The sequence below is a fragment of the Manacus candei genome, unplaced genomic scaffold (genome assembly GCF_025592945.1).
Source record: "Manacus candei isolate 608988 ecotype Guabito, Panama unplaced genomic scaffold, ASM2559294v1 h1tg000167l, whole genome shotgun sequence".
Taxonomy (NCBI): Eukaryota; Metazoa; Chordata; class Aves; order Passeriformes; family Pipridae; genus Manacus; species Manacus candei.
This window is the reverse complement of record NW_026138215.1, coordinates 58146-77661: the sequence shown is the minus strand read 5'-3', so window position 1 is coordinate 77661 and position 19516 is coordinate 58146. Positions and strand designations below refer to the sequence as shown.

The 19516-nt window shown below is 57.9% G+C and overlaps 1 protein-coding gene across 2 annotated transcripts in view; it reads left to right on the top strand.

Annotated features, from left to right (window-relative positions):
- OSBP2 (oxysterol binding protein 2) overlaps positions 1-18306 on the top strand; it is a 105509-nt gene extending 87203 nt beyond the window's left edge. For both annotated transcript variants that reach the window (XM_051773346.1, XM_051773347.1), the window contains 11 exons: positions 1408-1606; positions 3029-3146; positions 4092-4158; positions 4532-4699; positions 8025-8270; positions 12101-12221; positions 12887-12990; positions 13284-13379; positions 13809-13993; positions 14985-15205; positions 15355-18306. In XM_051773346.1, coding sequence (XP_051629306.1) covers positions 1408-1606; positions 3029-3146; positions 4092-4158; positions 4532-4699; positions 8025-8270; positions 12101-12221; positions 12887-12990; positions 13284-13379; positions 13809-13993; positions 14985-15205; positions 15355-15497 — 1668 coding nt within the window. In that variant the 3' untranslated portion in view covers positions 15498-18306. The remainder of the gene's footprint in view (positions 1-1407; positions 1607-3028; positions 3147-4091; positions 4159-4531; positions 4700-8024; positions 8271-12100; positions 12222-12886; positions 12991-13283; positions 13380-13808; positions 13994-14984; positions 15206-15354) is intronic.
- The last annotated feature ends 1210 nt before the right edge of the window (positions 18307-19516 follow it).

Below are 19516 nucleotides of genomic sequence, written 5' to 3'. Positions count from 1 at the left end.
AATCATGTGTGGAATCCAAATAGCTGGAAACAGAAGATAGCTGAGTCCTGGGGATGGCTGGAAGTCTGTCAGACATCCAAAACTGTCTGGTTTTAGCCCTTTTGAGTAGTTTTGAGGTTTTTCAGCCAGCATTTATCCAGAGGACCTACCTTGGTGTGCTGACGAGTTGGAGGCAGCTGCAGCTCAAGCACAGTTAATTTGCCTGCAAGCAAAATAATTTCCCTGCCTCCAAACTCCTGGAGAATTTCCCTAAAAATCATATTTTAAATGTAGAGAAGAAGTTTAGTGTGTCCTAGCTTGCAGAGATTTGGGGGAGGGAGGAGCAGCAGCCCTGCCTCTGTGCTCAGCTGCACATGGGGCGGATGGCAAAGGAAGAGGGACTCGGGGTTCCATCCAGGATGGAAAGTAACCTAAAAATAGAGCTGTGAGGGCCGGCTCTGTCCTGTCAGACCATTGTCTGGGATAAGGCAGTGTGGGACAACCAGCAGCATTCCAGCTCTGGGTGGACATCCTGCTCCAGGAAATCTGCCGGGAGTCTGGCGCTCCCGGGGCTGGGTGATGGTGTCCCAGCTGTTCCCTGCTCAGGAGCACCCCCTGAGCCCTCCTTCCCTGTGCAACACTGTGTCTGTCCCCATGGCTGGGGGGGGGGTCCCCAGAGCCTGTTGGGGAGGGGATGGAGGCCTTTGGCCATGGTGGACGTGTTGCAGGGGCCAGGCCAGGCCCTGTGCTGTGTCCTGGGCTGTGCAGCTCCAGGGAGGAGTTGGGCATCCTCCCTCTCTGCCTTCTTGGAGCACAGTGGTTGCTGGCTCCCAGCTGGAGCAGCCCCAGAGCAGCTGTGGCTGCCCCATCCCAAGGCCAGGTTGGGCAACCTGATCTACTGGAAGGTGTCCCTGCCCATGGCACGGGGATGGAATGAGATGATCTTTAAAGTCCCCTCTAACCCAGACCATTCCATGACTCTATGATCCTCTCCTTTCCATGGCTGTCACCCCAGGGACCACTATCCCATCCAGCTTCTCCTCATTTGCTGGATTGGAGATGGACGTGGCTGCTTGAGATCTCAAGGCTTGGCTGAGGTTTGTGAGAGCCCAGCATGGGCTCCTGGGGACCTCAGCGGGGTCAGGGATGGGGACAGGGACAGGCTGTGGGGCGAGGACACATCAGGCCAGGCTGCCATGGAGGTGGGACACCATGGAGTCTCCATGGACTCAGGGCAGTTGTCCGTGTTGCTGCCATCTCCTGTGGTCCAGGTTTGGGTGGCTGGAGTTGAGCTGTCCTTGGCCCCGTGGGGATTGTGCAGAGGAGGAGGGGTTGTTGTGGAACCAGCTCTGGGGTCCCTGTGTGACACCTCGCAGCACCCAGGGCTGTGCCGGGGGCTGACCCGTCCCTCTGTCCCTTCCTCCCCAGGCCTGCCGCGATTTCCTGGACTTAGCCGAGAGCCACAGCCGGAAATGGCAGCGGCTGCTGCAGCATGAGCGGGAGCAGCGGATCCGGCTGGAGGAGACCATCGAGCAGTTAGCCAAGCAGCACAACAGCTTGGAGCGCGCCTGCCGCGGCGCCCCCGGCCTGGCCGCGCCCACCACCAGCATCTCCAGCACCGCCAAGGGTGAGCACTGGGCTGGGGGGGACCCCGGCCGGGAGGGACCGCGGGATTCCCGCTGGGCTGCTCCCAGAGGGCCCAGGGCTCTGTATCCCCGGGGCGCTTTTCTAAACGGATCCCATTAAGCCATAATTATTCCTAATCGTCCTTGCTCGGGGACTTGGATGTCCCCAAGATACAGATGCAGAGAGGGCTGTGTCCCCAGCTCACTCATGCTGTTCCAGGCTATTCTGGGAGCTTCGGCCCTCACCGGTGGGCACATCTCTGGGTGCTGGAGGGAGGCCACGGTGCCCTGGCACTGCCAAATTGGCTGCGTGGGGTGGCAGTGCAGCAGCCAGGGGCTTGTTTGCAGTAAGATCCAACAGCTTTGCAGATTCCTGCCAAATGCCCTTCCCCGAGGGAAGCATTAGTTACAGCTGCACAAACTGCAAATAGTGCCGTGTCTTATTTTTAAAGGATATAAGAGCCAAGGGAGAGAACAGCAGCAGCTGGGGGGTGATGGTGATGCCGGGCGCTGTCCTCACTCCTCTGTGGCCTCAAGTTGTGCCAGGGGAGCTCTAGGTTGGATATTAGGGAAGACTTCCATAGAAAGGGTTGTCAGGCATTGAAACAGGCTGCTCAGGGCAGCAGAGGAGTCCCCGTCTCTGGAGGGATTTGAAAGCCATGTGGATGTGGCACTTGGGGACACAGTCAGTGGTGACCTTGGCAGTGCTGGGGGATGGTTGGAGTCGATGGTCTCAGGGGGGTTTTCCAGCCTGAACGATTCTGTGGCACAGCTGGGGAGGGCAGGGTGGAAATGGCTGCAGGGACAGGCACAAACCCTGCTGAGGTGGTGACCTGCTCCTCCGGAGAGTGCGGGAGTGACGTGGGAAAGGGGGTTGCTGAATCCCCCGGACGGGGCCGGAGCAGGGGAGCTGCAGGGACTCCACCAGTGTCTGCTGCCGATGTCGCAGCCATCGATCTCTCCCACCGCAGCAGAGAAATGTTTACAAATGCGGGGCTGGAAAACCCAAGGGCTGGGAAATCTCCCCGAGCATCACCTGAAACACGTGACTGTTTTTTCCTGCTCTGATCCCAGCCGGATTTCCCGGCGGACGGGGCGGTGCTGGAGCGGAGCCGCATCGGACGCGGTTGGGTGTGCGAGTCACGCCCTGTGTCAGCCCCGGGGGCATTTCTGGGGGGGCTCCCGAGCATGGCAGGGGAGCCTTGTGTGCCTGGGTTGGGGAGCAGGGCACATCCTTGCTTTTAGGAGCTGGAAATTGGTATGGAATCCTCCCATTGTGGAGTGGGATGGAGAGGAGGGGGCCAGGCTCTAACGGGAGCCGCTGTGGAGGGGACACGGGGGGGGGCTCTGGGGACAGACCAGGATCGGTGGGTTCTGAAGGGGAGCAGCAGCACCCGAGTGTCTCACAGTCCATGTGCCCACAGGGAGTGTGCAGCCTGCAAAGGGAGAGGCCAGTGATGAAGATGAGGAGACGGAGTATTTCGATGCCATGGAGGATGCACCAGCTTTTATCACTGTAACTGCCGACCCCAAACACCACAGGTACGACCCTCCAGCCCCACTGGGAGCGCTGGGAGAGTGGGGAGGGCAGGTTTGCCTGGCATCTGGCTCAGGCCCGAGGGCAGCATCCCCTCCCATGGGATCACTCTGTGGACAAGTCCCTCAGAAAACTCCTCCCAAAGTGATCTCAACCTCTACCCAGGGCTCCCTGTCTGGCTGCTCCTGCATTCCTGGAGCCAGCCAGGCTGAGGATGGCCCCAGCTATAGTGAAGAAGGTGAGGAAGGGCAGGTGTCAAGCCTGTGCTGTGGGAAAGTGGAGTTCTCTGCCCCAGCAGCTGATGGGAGCAGGGACCTGGAGGGAGATCCCTCGGAGCACGGCAGAGGCAGGGAGCTCCTTGCCTTAACAGAATCATGGAATAGTTTAGTCTGAAAGGGACCTTAGAGCTTATCTTGCTCCACCCCCTGCCATGGGCAGGGACACCTTCCACTAGCCCAGGTTGCTCCAAGCCCCGTCCAACCTGGCCTTGGACACTTCCAGGGATCCAGGGGCAGCCACAGCTGTTCTGGGCAACCTGGGCCAGGGCCTCCCCACCCTCACAGCCAACAATTCCTTCCCAGTATCCCATCTAGCCCTGCCCTTCAGCTGTGTCACCTGCTCTTACTCCTCCCTGGGCATCTGGGCTGGAGGTACCTGTTGACCCACAGTCACATCACTGGGCTTGGTGACAAAAGCAGAGTCTCTGCAGCCGAGCATCCCCTCCTGAGCATCCCCTCCTGAGCATCCCCTCCTGAGCATCCCCTCCTGAGCGTCCCCTCCTGAGCATCCCCTCCCAGCACCTGTGCATGGCCTCTGTCACCCTGTTTCCATCCCAGCAGCACCCCGGGGTGTTGCATAGAGATGCTGTGGGTGATGCTACACCAGCCCCATCTCTCCTGTCCCCTCCTCTGCCCTTTCCCCTGTTCACCAGCTGATGTTTCCCCCTGCAGGCGTTCGGGCAGTAACCTGAGCGGGGCCAGCGAGGGCCACCCCGAGGACTGGAACCTGGAGGACAGTGTGAGTTGGGCTGGCAGAGCTGGAGGGATGGTCCTGGTGGGATTAAACCAGGGAGAGGAGCAGGAGAGGACTTAGTTGGGGAGGGACCTTCCATCTGAATCACAGGTGCTCTCTGGTGGTTGCTCCTTGAGCCATGGCTGGGGGACAGATGTCAACAGTCTCCCACCAGCATCCCAAATACTTTCCTAAGGGAAGTGGGAGGGTATTGGGGGACAGTTGTACCCATATTTCCCTGGAGAATAGACTTCCAACGATGCTTCTCAGCACAAGTGCACGCAGTGTCTCCTGAGCTGTGGTTGCTGCTCCTGGGAGGTGCTGGATCAGGTTGGGTCATGTCCAGCTCAAACCTGTGTTTCTTCTGTTGCTTCCACAGGTCTTTGAGAGCTCAAATCAAAGCAGCTACAATGAGTCCACGTGCAAGGATCTCCTGCCGAAGAAAAGGAGACGGACTCGCATTCCCGACAAACCCAACTACAGCCTTAACCTCTGGAGCATCATGAAGAACTGCATTGGCAAAGAGCTCTCCAAGATCCCTATGCCTGTAAGTCAGTGTGTCCCTGGCACCCAGGGCTGGCACAGAGAGTTTAGTTTGGGCACAACTCCTGGCTGTCCAAGGGATTTGGATTACAGCTCTGGATGGTCCTGCTGGGTGCTGTGGTAGCACAGCAGCCCTGAGAGGCACAGGAGCATGTCACCAACTGGCAACTGTGTCCCAGGGGACTGGATTTTGCACTGGCAAAACCCTCTGAAACCACCTCATTCTTATCATAGAACCATGGAATGGTTTGGGTGGGAAGGGACCTTAAAGATCATCCAGTCCCACCCCTGCCATGGGCAGGGACACCTCCCACTAGCCCAGGTTGCTCCAAGCCCCGTCCAACCTGGCCTTGGACACTTCCAGGGATCCAGGGGCAGCCACAGCTTCTCTGGGCAACCTGGGCCAGGGCCTCACCACCCTCACAGGGAAGGATTTCTTCCCCAATATCCCATCCAACCCTGCCCTCTGGCAGTGGGAAGCCATTCCGCCTTGTCCTGTCCCTCCATCCCTTGTCCCCAGTCCCTCTCCAGCTCTCCTGGAGCCCCTTTAGGCCCTGCAAGGGGCTCTCAGCTCTCCCTGGAGCCTTCTCTTCTCCAGGGGAACCCCCCCAGCTCTCCCAGCCTGGCTCCAGAGCAGAGGGGCTCCAGCCCTGGCAGCATCTCCGGGGCCTCCTCTGGACTTGCTCCAGTGTGTCCTTGTTCCAGGGTGAGCTGGAGCAAAGGGAACATTGCCCACGAGTCTTCTGCAAATCCAGCTGTTACAGAGTCATGGAGAGCCCCAGGACACTGTGAATCCCTGAGGATTCATGGAGAAGGCACCTTCTGGTGGTGTAATCCTGGGGACTGGACACTTGGGGCTCAGCCCCACCTGCACTGACCACAGCAGGGATGGGTTCCACCCCAGGGACCCAGAGTACCTCGTTTTCCTTACAAAGAGCAGCTTTTTAGTGAAGGAGGTGCCAGGAGGTGATTTTTGGTGCTGCTGGGCTCAGTCCTGGGGGTGAAGGCTCCCTGTGATGGTCAGAGAGGCTTTGCTGGGGGTTCTGTCTGGAGGAGCCTCTCTGGCTGCACAGAGGGCAAGTGGGGTGTGTGTTTAATTCTTACAGATAAATAACTGTGCCTCAGCTAAATGCTGCCACACCAAACTCCCCAAAACTGCAACCCTGTTTTTTCAGAGCAGACCAGCCCTTCTCAACCTGCCTGTTCTCAGCAGCATGGGTGGGACTGGGTGCCATCTCCCCAGAAATCATGAGGGCCTGGCAAGCTTGGGAGAGCTGGAAACCTCTGGGGTGCCTGGGGGTTATTGTGCTGGCTGGAGTGGAATTAACCCAGCAAAGGGTGATCCATAGCCCTGGAATTGTATTCATGGTCCATACTTTGCTGGGCAAAGAAGAAGGAACACATTCCAGGGGCTTGGATGCTGAATTGGCTGTGTTTTGTCTCTTCCTAAGGCAGAACCTGAGCAAGAGCTCTGAGCTCTGGGGGAGAGTGCTGAGCTGGCTCTGCCTGGTGCTGTTTCCAGCCCAGCCCAGCCGGGCGTGTTTCTGCAGCAGCAGCAGATCAAGTGTGATGGGCACAGCAATATGCTCAGGATGTGAAATCCCAGCAGCTGCTGGTGCATGGAGACAGGAAACTTATACCTTCCCTATCAATCAAATCATCCCAGGAGCTGCTGAAGTCCAAACCTGAGGGCAGTAGGAAAGAGGGCAGGGTTAGATGGGATACTGGGAAGGAATTCCTGGCTGTGAGGGTGGGGAGGCCCTGGCCCAGGTTGCCCAGAGAAGCTGTGGCTGCCCCTGGATCCCTGGAAGTGTCCAAGGCCAGGTTGGACGGGGCTTGGAGCAACCTGGGCTAGTGGGAGGTGTCCCTGCTCCTGGCAGGGGGTGGAACAGGATGGGCTTTAAGGTCCCTTCCAACCCAAACCATTCCATGGTTCCATGACAATAAGTAGGACACACCCCACAAGCTCAGCCACACATGGGCAGTTCTTTGGGAGACTCACCCCAAGAACAAGCAGCCTGTGGGCAACAGGGCAATTTAACCTCCTTCCAACAGCCACCAAAATCCTTTCCATGGTCCATGGAGAGGTGCAGGAGAGTTTGGCAGCTCCATGGATCTAGATGGAGCTGCTGAGGGAGGGCTTTGGAGCTGACATTGTGGGAAAGGAGGAGGAGGAGGGAGTGGAAGAGGCAACTTGGGGAATTCAGTTTGGAAATGTGGTTACTTATAGCACAAACCATCAGTGAGTCCGTAGTGCTCTCTGAGTGATGGGATTTCTCATTCCATGGGCTTCACCCAAAGTCTTGTTGAATTAGGACCATTTCTGAGGTGCTCTTGAGTTGTTCTGTGATCCATCTCCTTCCCGGGGGATGTGATGGACTGACAGACCTCTTGTGCAAACAGCTCCTTAATTTTTCCTCTGATGTACAAACCTGCAGCACTGAAAAGGAGGAAAAGAGTTGTGAGGATTTGGGATTTGGGTGGGTTCATCTTCCTCCCCTTCCCCCATGGAAGGATTTTGCTTCCCCATTGCCTGAGTGGTGCTGAGGATGGAGCTGCCAGCTTTGTTCCTTGCGTCTCTCCCCAGAGTAATCCCAAATGATTTGCTCTTTCTGTGGATCTGATACTGCTCTTTCTGCACAGCTCTTTTCTTGGATGCTGTAAGATCCCTGCCACTTCCCTGAGTGGAAAATTTAAAAACAGCTAAATCCTGGAATCTGGAGTTTGTTTTCTTTACCATGAAATATTTAACTTGGCTTACAGAAGTGGTTCTCCCATCCTTCAGCCATCTGCTCCTTCTAAAATGTACTTCTTTATTCTGAACTGAAATTAAAAAGTGAATTTCCTGTGGATTTGAGGCAGAAGACCTTCTGAGGCTCCATCTTTCTTTCAATTATTTTTTAATTTCAATATTTTTAGAGCAAAAAATAAGAGTGCTGTCATGGGAGTCCCTGGAGCAGGGAGACCCCAAAACAAGGGTTTTCCAGGTTTTCTGAGCAGCTGGGTCAGCCTGGCACAGGGATGGCTTTACCAGGAGGTGGTGAGGACAGGCTGGGGAGCAGCACATCCCTGTCCCTGTGGCTGGTGGGATGGTGGCTGGGAGGCAGCAGGGAGCTGCTGAGGCTCATTTTGGGGGTCAAGTTGATGCCTGGGATGATCCCTGGTTATCCCACAGGGCTGCCCCACACCTCAGCTGGGGACTTCAAAGCCTTGGTGCTCCCGTGGCACTGTTCAGGGAGCAGAGCACATGTTCCCTGCCTTTATTTAGGGTCTGGTGATGCCTCCTGAGTGTCTCTCCCGCTTCCCTGACCCGAGTCCTTCCCCCGCAGGTGAACTTCAACGAGCCTCTGTCGATGCTGCAGCGGCTCACGGAGGACCTGGAGTACCACGAGCTGCTGGACAAGGCGGTCAAGTGCGAGAGCTCCACGGAGCAGATGTGCTTCGTCGCCGCCTTCTCCGTGTCCTCCTACTCCACCACTGTGCACCGCACAGCCAAGCCCTTCAACCCCCTGCTGGGGGAGACCTTCGAGCTCGACCGGCTGGAGGAGCTCGGCTTCCGCTCCCTCTGCGAGCAGGTGAGGGGCTGGGGGTGTCCCCCCTGAAGGACAGCCAGGCAGCCAGCTGGTCCTCACACCCAGCCTTCCCAGTGCTCCTCTCCCAGCAGTCAGGGACAGGCAAGGACAAGGACAAGCTGCTGGAGTCCCCGTCCCTGAAGGTGTTCAAGGAATGACTGGGTGCTCTGGTCCAGTTGACAAGGTGGTGATGGGTCACAGGTTGGACTTGATGATTTGATTCTATGAAATGGCCTCAAGCTGCACCAGGGAAGGTTAAGGTTGGACATCAGGAGGAATTTCTTCATGGAAAGAGTGGTCAGGCATTGGAAGGGGCTGCCCAGGGAGGTGGTGGAGTCCCCATCCCTGAACGTGTCCAAGGAATGACTGGAGGTGGCACTCAGTGCTCTTACTGAGTGACAAGGTGGGGAGGGGACACAGGTTGGACTTGATGATCTTGGAGGTCTTTTCCATCCTAAATGATTCAGTGATTCTATGAAACGGCCTCAGGTTGTGCCAGGGGAGGTTCAGGTTGGATATTAGGAAAGATTTCTTCCCTGAAAGACTTGTAAAGCCTGGGCACAGGCTGCCCATGGCAGTGGTGGAATCACCATTCCTGGAGGTGTTCAAAAAACAGGTGAACATGGCACTGCAGGATAGGGGTTAGTGGGCATGAGGTTAGACTTGATGATCTTGGAGGTCTTTCCAAGCTTAATGATTCCATGATTCCTCCTGGCCAAGAGAGCCAGTGGGTTGCTGTTGGCCCTGGTGGGAGCAGCAGCAGGCACAGCCTAAGGCATGTTTTGGAAGCAGAGCAGGAGGAGGGGTGGGAGGGGGAGGATGAAGGTGTCCTGGCAGCTCCCTGGAGCTGGGGCTCCTGTCACACCTCAGCACTTGAACAGCAAGGGAGAAGCTCTCCTTACCCCAGCTTCCTCAGCTGTGCCCAGAGAAGCTGTGGCTTCCCCTGGATCCCTGGAAGTGTCCAAGGCCAGGTTGGACAGGGCTTAGAGCAACCTGGGCTAATGGAAGCCAGAGGGGTGGAAGGAGATGAGCTTTAAGGTCCTTCCAACCCAAACCCTCCTGTGATTCCATGATTCAGTTGATGATTCTATGCAGTGATGCCTCAAGCTCTTCCAGGGTCTCTTTGTGCTGGAAGGTGTCTCAGGATCTCATTTCTTTCCTGCTGGACTGAAATGTTTTAGTTTCCCAGCCTGGAGGAGTCCCAGGAGCTCTGAGAGGCCTGTGCTCTGAGCACAGGGCACAGCAGGTGCACACTGATCGACCAGCAGGTCTTAATTAACTGCCTGGAGTGCTGCATGAGTTGTGACCTGTGGAGATAATGGACTGTTTAATGGTTAGCACAGCTGGCTGGTCCGTCCTGGATTCCTGGGGAGGAACGGGGCCATTCGTTACCCCTTTCAGGCAGGACATCCCTTTGTGGAGGCTCTCTTTGCTCCAGAGGGTCTGTCTCAGCATACACTGGGAATACACAGTGAGGAGGCTCAGGCTGGCACCAGCATCCCCATGTCCCCCTAACATGGTTTAGCTTGTCCATGTCCCTTGTCATTGTCTCCTCCAAGTCACAGCCCCTCGCCCCCAGGTTTGGGGTGGTCACTGCAGCGGGGGCCGGGCTCTGCCACCAGCTCCTCACAGCTGTGAGCAAAGCCCCTCCGTGGTGGTGGGTGCCCAAACCCATCAGACTCCTGCAGAGCACTGGCCTGAGGTGGGATGGCACCTCCTGTCACATCCCATCCCATCCCATCCCATCCCACCTCTCTTGGCTGTGCTGCTCTGGGCAGTGATGGGGAACAGGCTGTGGGGGCCTCCTGGAGGTGTGACCCCTGCTCGTGACACAGGGAAGGTCCTGCTGTGGATAATCCCCAAGATTCATGTCTCTGCTGCCCCCTCACACCCCCCAGGGCTGTGTGACTGACTGACAGCTCTGCTTGTCCCCACATGGTCCATCCCAGCCTGGGGAGCTCATGCCTGTGGCTGCAGTGAGGTGGGACACTGCCAGACCTGACCCCTGCCTGCAGCCCTCCTGCCTGCACACCTGCCCTCTTGCCTGCCCACCTGCCCTCCTTCCTGCACACCTGCCCTCCTGCCTGCCCACCTGCCCTCCTTCCTGCACACCTGCCCTCCTGCCTGCCTACCTGCCCTCCTGCCTGCACTCCCACCCTTCTGCCTGCACACCTGCCTCCCCTTCCTGCTCTGCTCCCAGGAGCCAGGTCAGAGGTGGCCATGTCCCTCCAGCCCCTGTGGATGTCACAGAGCTCAGGTTCACCCACCTCAGCAGCATCACACCTTCACCTGCCCTCACCTGGCAGAGTCCTGACTGTCAGCTGGCTTGGCCTGGACCATAGGAAGTGGATGATTCCTTAACAGGATGCTCAATCCATCCCTTAGCCAGCAGCAACCCTCTCCCTCCTGGGTACAGGTGGGACATCTGGGTGGATTTATCAGCCTCACTGGGCTGTGATGCTGAAGCCCAGGGCTGTCTGTCAGGAACCTCTGGACACCTCTGACCACACCACTCCCACACCTTATCATCCCTGTTCTTACTCCTTCACCCTCCTCTCCACCACCTTCCTTCCTCCACCCCTGTTGCCTTCCAAGTAATTAAGTTGCCTGGAATTATTTTCTCCAGGTGGTCCCAGTTTTCCTCCAAATTTGGTATTCTGGACCCTTCCACACCAGCCTGATCCCTGGGTGCTGCCCTCTGCCTGTCCTTGAGTCCCTCCCTCGCTGGCACAGCACAAGAGCTTCATCCCACATCAGGATTAGTGTAACTGGGAGCAGACCTGCTCCAGAGCCTTTGGTCTTTGAGTGGAGCCTCTCCATCCCCCTGGAGCCATCTCAAAGGGCATGTTTCAGTGGCAGTGTGACTTTGACACAGGACAGACAGACAGACAGTAAGACACCCTTCCCACTTCTCAGAATTTTCCTTGGATGCTGCTTGTGCTGCTCAGCCAACGTGCCAAGCCAAGCGTTGATAATCCAGTGCCTGAAATCCAGTTATCCAAATAGGATTTCCTCCTACTGGTGACTGGGATTTGGTGGTGAGAGCTTGGCTCTGCCCCTGTGTGTAATCCTGAGCTTGGGGCACTCAGTCTGTAATTACAGCAGTGAAAATCATCCTGAGCTCCGTGAGTGGCCGCGGGGCCTGGACTCAGTGGTCCTGGGGATGGGTGGCCTGTGCCAGGCTGGGCTGTGCCATCAGCTGACATCCTGCACGAGGGCAGAACCCTCTGCCTGAGATGTTCCTGTTCCCAACTTCATTTTAGACAGCTTTTCCAGGGCAGGGGATGAACACCCCCCTTTAACAAGTCATTCTCAGGATTTAGGATGTCGTATCCGCTTTTCCAGCCCAGTGTGTCTGTAAAGGCAGAGCCAAAGTCTTGCTGTGTGTCTTGGACAAAGTGGGGACCTGTGTCCCCGTGAGTTCCAAGGCAGAGCAGTGGGAACTGCTGCTGGTAGGAGAGGTGCTGTTACATTGGGATTACTGGGGTGCCAGCACTTCCCTGTTTCTCAATCAGGATCCCTGGAGAGCAGAGCCATGTCTTGGGATCATGGCACTGCAGCAACTCACCACGATGGTTGCTCGAGCTGTTATGGATAATGCTGTGAAATGAGCCTTAGCAAATCCTGGCAGGAGCTTGGCAAGCTTGGCACACCTCCTTTGGCAGCCAGGATACCTCATGGAGGATCACCCCAATGCCCAGGAGGAAACTGAGGTGTCCAGCACAGCACCTGGAGCATCCTTAGCATGAAAGCTGGCATGGACCTCCTCCTCTCCGAGGAGTCCTGCTGTGATAACTCACCTGTGACCTTATGGGCTGTTCTCCTGTCCCCAGGTGAGCCACCACCCCCCAGCAGCCGCCCACCACGTGTACTCCCGGCGAGGGTGGACGTTGTGGCAGGAGATCACCATCGCCAGCAAGTTCAGGGGCAAATACCTCTCCATCATGCCACTGGGTAGGTGATGGACTCGGGGAGCATCTGGGGTTGGGGTTCCTGGCACTGCTCATGCAGGCCCCAAAGGTCAAAGCAGCTGGTCCCTTGGGCTCACCTGGAGCTCAGTGAATCCCTTGGGCTCACACAGGGCTCAGTGAATTCCACCCTGAGCAATGTAAGGAGCCCAGATTTGTGCTCCTGGCTCAGTGATCCCACAATAACACATCTGCCCTGCAAGTGGAAATGATGCCAGCTGCAAAGGGAGGCCACTTTGCTTTGGAAATAATCCTTTTTGAATGCAATAAGCTGCCTCCTTGCAGTGTTTTATTTGTCTTCTGCCTGTCCCTGGGCTGGGCATTGTGCCCAGGGCTGGTACCAGAGTGGTGCTGGTGCCTGGCCTTGGGACACTGAGTCAGCCAGGCAGCACATTTCTGACCTGCTCTAAAATGAGTATTTTTGGCAGAGGGCAGAGGGCCTGGCAGGGGTTGAACCTCCCTTCCTGGAGCAGATGAGTGAGGGGGTGTGCAGGAAGGGGAGAGATGAATCCAGCCCCAGCCCCAGTGGGGGCAGAGGATGGGGGATGCAGGTAGAGGGGCTGGGGTGGCTCTGAGGATGAGCACGAGGTGATGGTGGGTTCTGGGGGAGCCTCTGCCCTCTCTGAACTCAGGGAACCCCTCTCTCCCCAGGTGCCATCCACCTCGAGTTCCACTCCAGTGGGAATCACTATGTGTGGAGGAAAGTCACCTCCACTGTGCACAACATCATCGTGGGCAAGCTCTGGATTGACCAGGTTGGTGGCTGTGGGGGAGGAAACAGGTCCTGCCTGGCCTCACCTGGCTGGGCATTGCCCTCCTGGGGTGCTCCTGCCATGGTGGAAAGCTCTGCTTCCCTGGCAGGGGTTGGAGGAGGCTTCCTGGAGCTCCTCCCAGCTCTTCCCCAGTCCAGCAGCTCCGTGGGGCAGGGAGGGGTGGCTGGTGCAGGAGCTCCAGCCAGCCATGGTGCTGTACCCAGTGTTGATTTGTACCTGCTCTACAACTAACAGCTGCTCTGTCTCTCCCTGCTGTGGTTCTGTCTTTTATCCAGTCTGGTGAAATAGAGATTGTTAACCATAAGTCCAAAGATAAATGCCAGCTGAAATTTACCCCCTACAGCTACTTCTCCAGGGATGTGCCCCGAAAGGTGAGTACCCACCAATGGCCCTGCTCCTCTTGCCAGCCTGGGGTGGGGTGAGACCTGGCTCTTCCCTCTGAGCTGGGCTCCCAGGCTCCCAGTACCACTGGGATGAGCCCCAGCACGGGGCTGAGGGGCCGTGCTGGCTCCTTGGATGGGGGTCACCAGGAGGGCTGGGAGGGACCTCCACGTCCTGTGTTTTTAACCTCCATGTCCCTTGTTTTGGCTCTCTGTGTGCTGGAGCTGCAGCCCTGAGACCTTGGAGGGGTTGGGTGGGCTGGAGACCCACCTGCATGGTCAGAATGGCCACGTGTTCCCCTGTGCTGGATGCAGCTGATGTCTGAGGAGGCACAGCACCAGATCCAGCTGCTCCAGCTGGGGCAGCTGGAGGGTGTTCTGCCCCTCTGGGCACTTCCAAATGCCATCTCCCCCTGCCAGGTGACAGGGGTGGTGAGTGATGCCGATGGCAAAGCCCACTATGTCATGTCTGGCACGTGGGATGAGAAGATGGAGTGCTCCAAGATCCTGCACAGCAGCCACGGCAGCAGCAGCACAGAGGGCAAGCAGAAAACCGTGTACCAGACCCTGTCCCCAAAGGTCCTGTGGAGGAAGTACCCACTCCCGTGAGTCCCCTTGGCACAGGGTGCTGGATGGGGATGGGGATGGGGGTGGCATTCCCTGGGCCTCGTGGGATGAGGGGCTTTGTGTGCCCAGGCCTGAGGACGTGGGTGGGGACCAGGACTTCGGGGGCTGAGTGGCTCTTTCTGGGGTGGGAGGGGAGAGCAGGTCCCTGCAAGGGGAAGGTGGCTTTGGGGGACCCTTGTGGGTGGATTTGGGGCAATCAGGGGGTCTGGTTGGGTTTCTGGGGCTGTGGGCTATGGCAGGGAGGGGTGTAGGCTGCTTTGCCTTGCTGGAGAGTCCCTGGTCATCCTGTCCCACCAATCACTTTATCCCTCTGGAGATCAATCCTCCCTTGGCACTCCTGCCCCCAGCAGGGCTGTGCTCAGATCAGTCTCCAGCCTCTGGTAGCACCAACAGACCGTCCCTGATTGGGGATGTTCTGTTGGGATGGGGACTCCAACCCTGCCCTGGGCAGCTGTGCCAGGGCCTGACCACCCTTTCCAGGAAGGAATTTTCCCAATATCCAACCTGACCCTCCCCAGCACAGCTTGAGGCCGTTCCCTCTCCTCCTGTCCCTTGTTCCCTGGCAGCAGAGCCCGACCCCCCCCGGCTCCCCCCTCCTGTCAGGGACTTGCAGAGCCAGAAGGTCCCCCCTGAGCCTCCTTTGCTCCAGGCTGAGCCCCCCCAGCTCCCTCAGCCCCTCCTGCTGCTCCAGCCCCTTCCCAGCTCTGTTCCCTTCCCTGCACACGCTCCAGCCCCTCAATCTCCCTTGTCTGAGGGGCCCAGAACAGCCCCAGGGCTGGAGGTGCCCCAGCAGTGCCAGCACAGGGACGGGCCCTGCCCTGGGGCTGGGACACAGCAGGGCTGGGACACATCTGGTTTGGCACAGCAGGTCAGCGGGGCTGGGGTGGGACAGAGGGCCACCAGGGGCTGGGGGGCCCTGCCTGAGGTGGCCCCCACCCCACCATCCTGACCAGGGCTCTCCGGCCCCAGGGAGAACGCGGAGAACATGTACTTCTTCTCGGAGCTGGCGCTGACGCTGAACGAGCCCGAGGAGCGCGTGGCCCCCACGGACAGTCGGCTGCGCCCCGACCAGCGGCTCATGGAGAGCGGCCGCTGGGACGAGGCCAACGTGGAGAAGCAGCGGCTGGAGGAGAAGCAGCGGGCCGTGCGCCGCAGGAGGGAGGCCGAGGCCGTGGAGGCCCTGGAGGAAGGTGAGGTGATCCGGGATGTCCCTGGGCGGGGACGGCGTGGGACAGGGAAGGGGTGGATGGATCCCACAGCTCTCTGTGGCCGTGGGAGGTGTGGGACTCGCCGGATTTCAGGTGGAAAAGCGTCACTGACCGTGTTCCTCCTGGGACAGGGAAGGACTACGAGGGGTACATCCCGCTGTGGTTCGAGCGGAAGGTGGACGCCGTGACCGGGGAGCTCATCTGCGTCTACAAGGGCGGCTACTGGGAGGCCAAGGAAAAGCAGGACTGGAGCGTGTGCCCCGACATCTTCTGAGCCCCTGCCCACGCTGGGGCCGCCCCGCAGGACACCGGGACAGCCTGGGCACAGCCCAGGGACAGCCCAGGGACAGCCCAGGGACAGCCCGGACACGCCGGCACCTCCCAGGGCAACCCCCGAGCCAACACATGCAGAGGTCGAAACAGGGATTCCAAACCTATTTTTTTACGCACTAATAAATAGCATCCTTTTTTTTGGTTTTTTTTTCTTTTTTTAAATGATGGCTTTTTCAGCGACTAATTGGGAACGAAGGACACGTGGAGCCGGGTTGGGTTTGGGATATTCATTGCCTGTATCCCTCAGTGCCTCGGCTCCATCGGCCGAGACGTCGACTTCCAAAGATGCCCGGGGTGTGGGAATGCCGTGCGCTTGTGTGAGCTCTTCTCTTTGCCATGTTATTTTTCCCCTTCCATTATTTCTGTGTGGACTTGATGGAATTATTTTTTTTAAAAAAAGAATCTGCTCCTGGTTCAGGTTCCTTCAAAGACAGACACGAACAACCCTGAGTCCTGCTCGGAAAACTGTCCCCAGGGGCCGTGGCGCTTGATCCCGGAGGCTCTTGGTGGTTCCTGCAGTGCCCAGTCGTCCCAGTAACACCAATTAGGATATTTCAGCTGGTGACTTTGGTTTTTTGACCTGTTTTTTTGTTTTTTTTTTCAAGAGCCTTTGAGCCGCTTCCCCACCGTCTGATGTGTTCAGTCAAGGCTTGGGACTGTCTTTGACGTGATGCTCTGTGGGAGTGGTTTGAGTGAGGTTTGGTTTGGTTTTCCTGCAGCCACATCGGAGGGGGAATGGCCTTGCCGAGGTCTGGAATGCCAGGCAGACCCAGTGCAGAGGTTTGTATCCCAGCGATGCTCCAGGGTCCGTGTCCCTGCCCCGTATCCCGGCATCCAGGGCCTGGCAGGAGCCTGGACCTCGGTGCCAGGCTTTCCAGCTGCATCTCCCTGCTGAGCTGGGTGGGAGAGGAGGAAAGAGATGCTGTGGTGCCGCTGGGATGGAGCCTTGGGCCTGGATCTCCTACCCCTGTGTCTTCCCCATCCAGCCTGACAGGTCTGGCCATAGTCCCCTGGCATGGGATGAGTCCAGAGGGTCCCAGCGCCCGGCTCCTGGATCCCTTCCCTCTGCTCCCTCATGGCTGGGCTTTCCTTGGAGCAGCTTCAGGTCACTGGGGCTGAGGGAACCCCTCGTCCCCTCTCACCCCTCCTGTGTGCCACGGCCTTCCCGTGGCCCTGGACCCGCCGGGAGAAGCGGAGTGAGCGCTGCCGGTGATCGGCCCCGGAGCACCGAAGGGTGGGATCCCCTGGGCCAGAGAATATCAGGGAGAGCTGGACATCTGCACTTGCTCCACTGGATGTCATCTTTGGTGTCCTCTTCTCCGGCTCCTCACCATATCACACCGGCGCTGCCTCCCGGCACATCCCCGGCAGAGGATAATTAGCAATAACGAACTTCGAGGCAACGATAACTGGAATATCCAGGCTGCACATGGGACACTTATGCAATCAGGTTCCTCATCCATCAGTCTCCTGGTCAGCTTCCAGCACCTCTATCCCTGTTCTCCCCCACGTGTACAGTCCCTCCAGCCCTGTACAGCGTCACTGTGGGGAGGAACAGCCCCCACTGCTCTCAAGGGACCCTTTCATCTTATTTATTTGCTTCTAATTTATACATATATATAAATATATATAAAATTATTTTGCTTAAATTTCTATGGTACACAATAGATGAAAAATGATGAAGACAGAAGTGTCTGTCTGAGTTTTTGCAGCACGAGTACGATCCCCCTCGGCTCGTCCCCGAGGTCAGGGGATGGTGATGGAGTGATTCCCAAAGCAGGGAAGTTGTGTTTTGCTCCAGAGCTGGATGCAGTAGCATTGAAAGGTTTTCCAGAGACATTCCCCTCTGGAAACTATGAGTTTGGGGTTTGAAGGGCGGCACTCGGGATCCTTGGAAGTGGGATGCTCCAAGCTGCTTCCCAGGTCCTGGGTGTCACAGCCACTGTTCACTCCTTCCAGACCCTTCCTGGAGCTTTGCCCTGGCTCAGGAAAGCCGATGCAGGTCTTAAATGGTCCAGACTTCATTAGAAGTGGGACTCAGCCCGTGGAGAGCTGCCGGTGTCCTGGCCCCAGGTGTCCTTCCTGGGAGAGCAGAGGATGCTCCACACCGATCCCGATGCCGCTGGGTTGGTTTGTGGCAGCACCAAAGTGTTCTGGGGGATTTATCCCACTTGAGGCCTGAATTGGGTTTGTAAAATGGGCTAAAAGTTGAGCTTTTCAGAATGCCTTACTTTCCTTTTTGCTGTGTCAATGCAAGTGTCACCTGGGAGCTTGGAGAGGGGAGAAACTCCAGCACAGGCTGTTCCCAAAGCTGGATCTGGGTGTTCCTGCAGCAGAGGAGGGTGGGGAGCAGGATGTTGCCCTGTAAGTGCTGGCTCCGAGGGTCCTGCTCGGCTCTAGGGCCCTGAGAGGTCCTCTCTGATGTGCCCCCATGGCCACATCCATCTGGGAATCCCCATCACAACCCTGCACAGCTCCATGGAGCACAGGGGAGCACGAGGAGCACCCCCAACCCAGGAATCCCCCGGATTTTAGGCTAATTGAAAAAAATTGCTCCATCTTCCAGAGTTCATCTGTCAGCAGCACTTAACCAGAGCACCATCTCCTGGTCCTTCTGTTCCTCCTGGAGGATTTTAATGTCATTCCACTGTAAATGCTGTTGAATGTATTTTCTTTTTGAACAATAATATATTGTGAGTGATCCCTCTTCTCCTTCACGGAAATAAAACTTGGATTCGGGAGTTTTAAAAGCCGCGGTGCTGAGATGGTCACTGGCTCCCCAGGGCTGCAGGTGGGGGGTCCTGGAGGAGCCCCGAGGTGGGTGAGCTCTGGGGGGGTGTGGGGGGCAGAGGAGGGACCGTGGGAGGTGACCAGGGGAGGAGGAGATCCAGGGAATGTTGTTCAAAGGAGAAGGTTGCCCAGAGGATGAGGAAATCCAGGGAAGTGGTTGTTCAGGAAAGGAGAAGAATCCAGAGGGAAGTTGCCCAGGGGAGGAGATGGTCCAAGGAAGGTGGTTTGGAGGGGAGGAGATGGTCCTTGGATGGTCCAGGGAAGGTGGTTTGTGGGGCAGGAGGCCAGAAGAGGAGTTGATACAGGGGAGGATTTTCAAGGCAGGAGGTGTCCAAGGGGAGGAGGTCCAGGGAGGCAGGAGCATGAGAGGTGGCCCAGGTGTAGGTGCCCATGGAAGGAGGTTCTCTGGGAGCAACAGCTTAGAGGAGGAGAACCAGGGAAGGGGTTGCCCAGGGACGAAGGAAGCCGGGAAGGAGATCATCCAGGGACAGGGGTGTCCCAGGGGAGTTTGTCCAAGGGAGAAGATGGTGGCCCAGGGGAGAAGGAACAGGGAAGGAGGAGCAGGAGAGGTGGCTCAGGGGAAGGTGCCTGGATATGGAGATTCCCTGGGGATGGTGGGAAGGAGCTGTCCCAGGGGACTGTGTGTGGGGCAGGAGGAGGCCCAGGGGAGCTGGGGGAGGGTCTGAGCAGGGGCTGGGGCGGGGGACGGGAATCCCAGGCAGGCTGAGACTGGTCCCTGCGGTCGTTGCCAGGAGACAGAGACACACAGCGCTGCCCGTCCTGGTCCTGCCTCTCCTGCTGCTGCCCTGCCTGCCCCAGGTGAGCACGAACCGGGGCTGGGCTGGGGGATCCCGGCCCTGGGACCCCCCTGAGCCCCGCTGAGCCCGGGGGGTCCCCCCTGCTCCGGGTGCGGGCAGCGGGAGTGAGGACCCGGCAGCTCCCGGGGGCAGCTCCCGTGCTGGAATCTTGGCTTTAAGGAAAAGCAAAGCTCTGTCCCCATCACCCTGCGGGGGGGCCTCGGCCCGGGACGGGGGTGGGCCGGGCTGTGTCGGGCTCGGTGTGTTCGCTCTGGAGCCCGAGGGGTCCATGGAGCTCTCTGGAGTGGGTTCCCTCCCCGTGCCCTGTGCTGCAGGCTGGGGGCAGCCACGGAGCTGCAGGATGGTGTTTTCC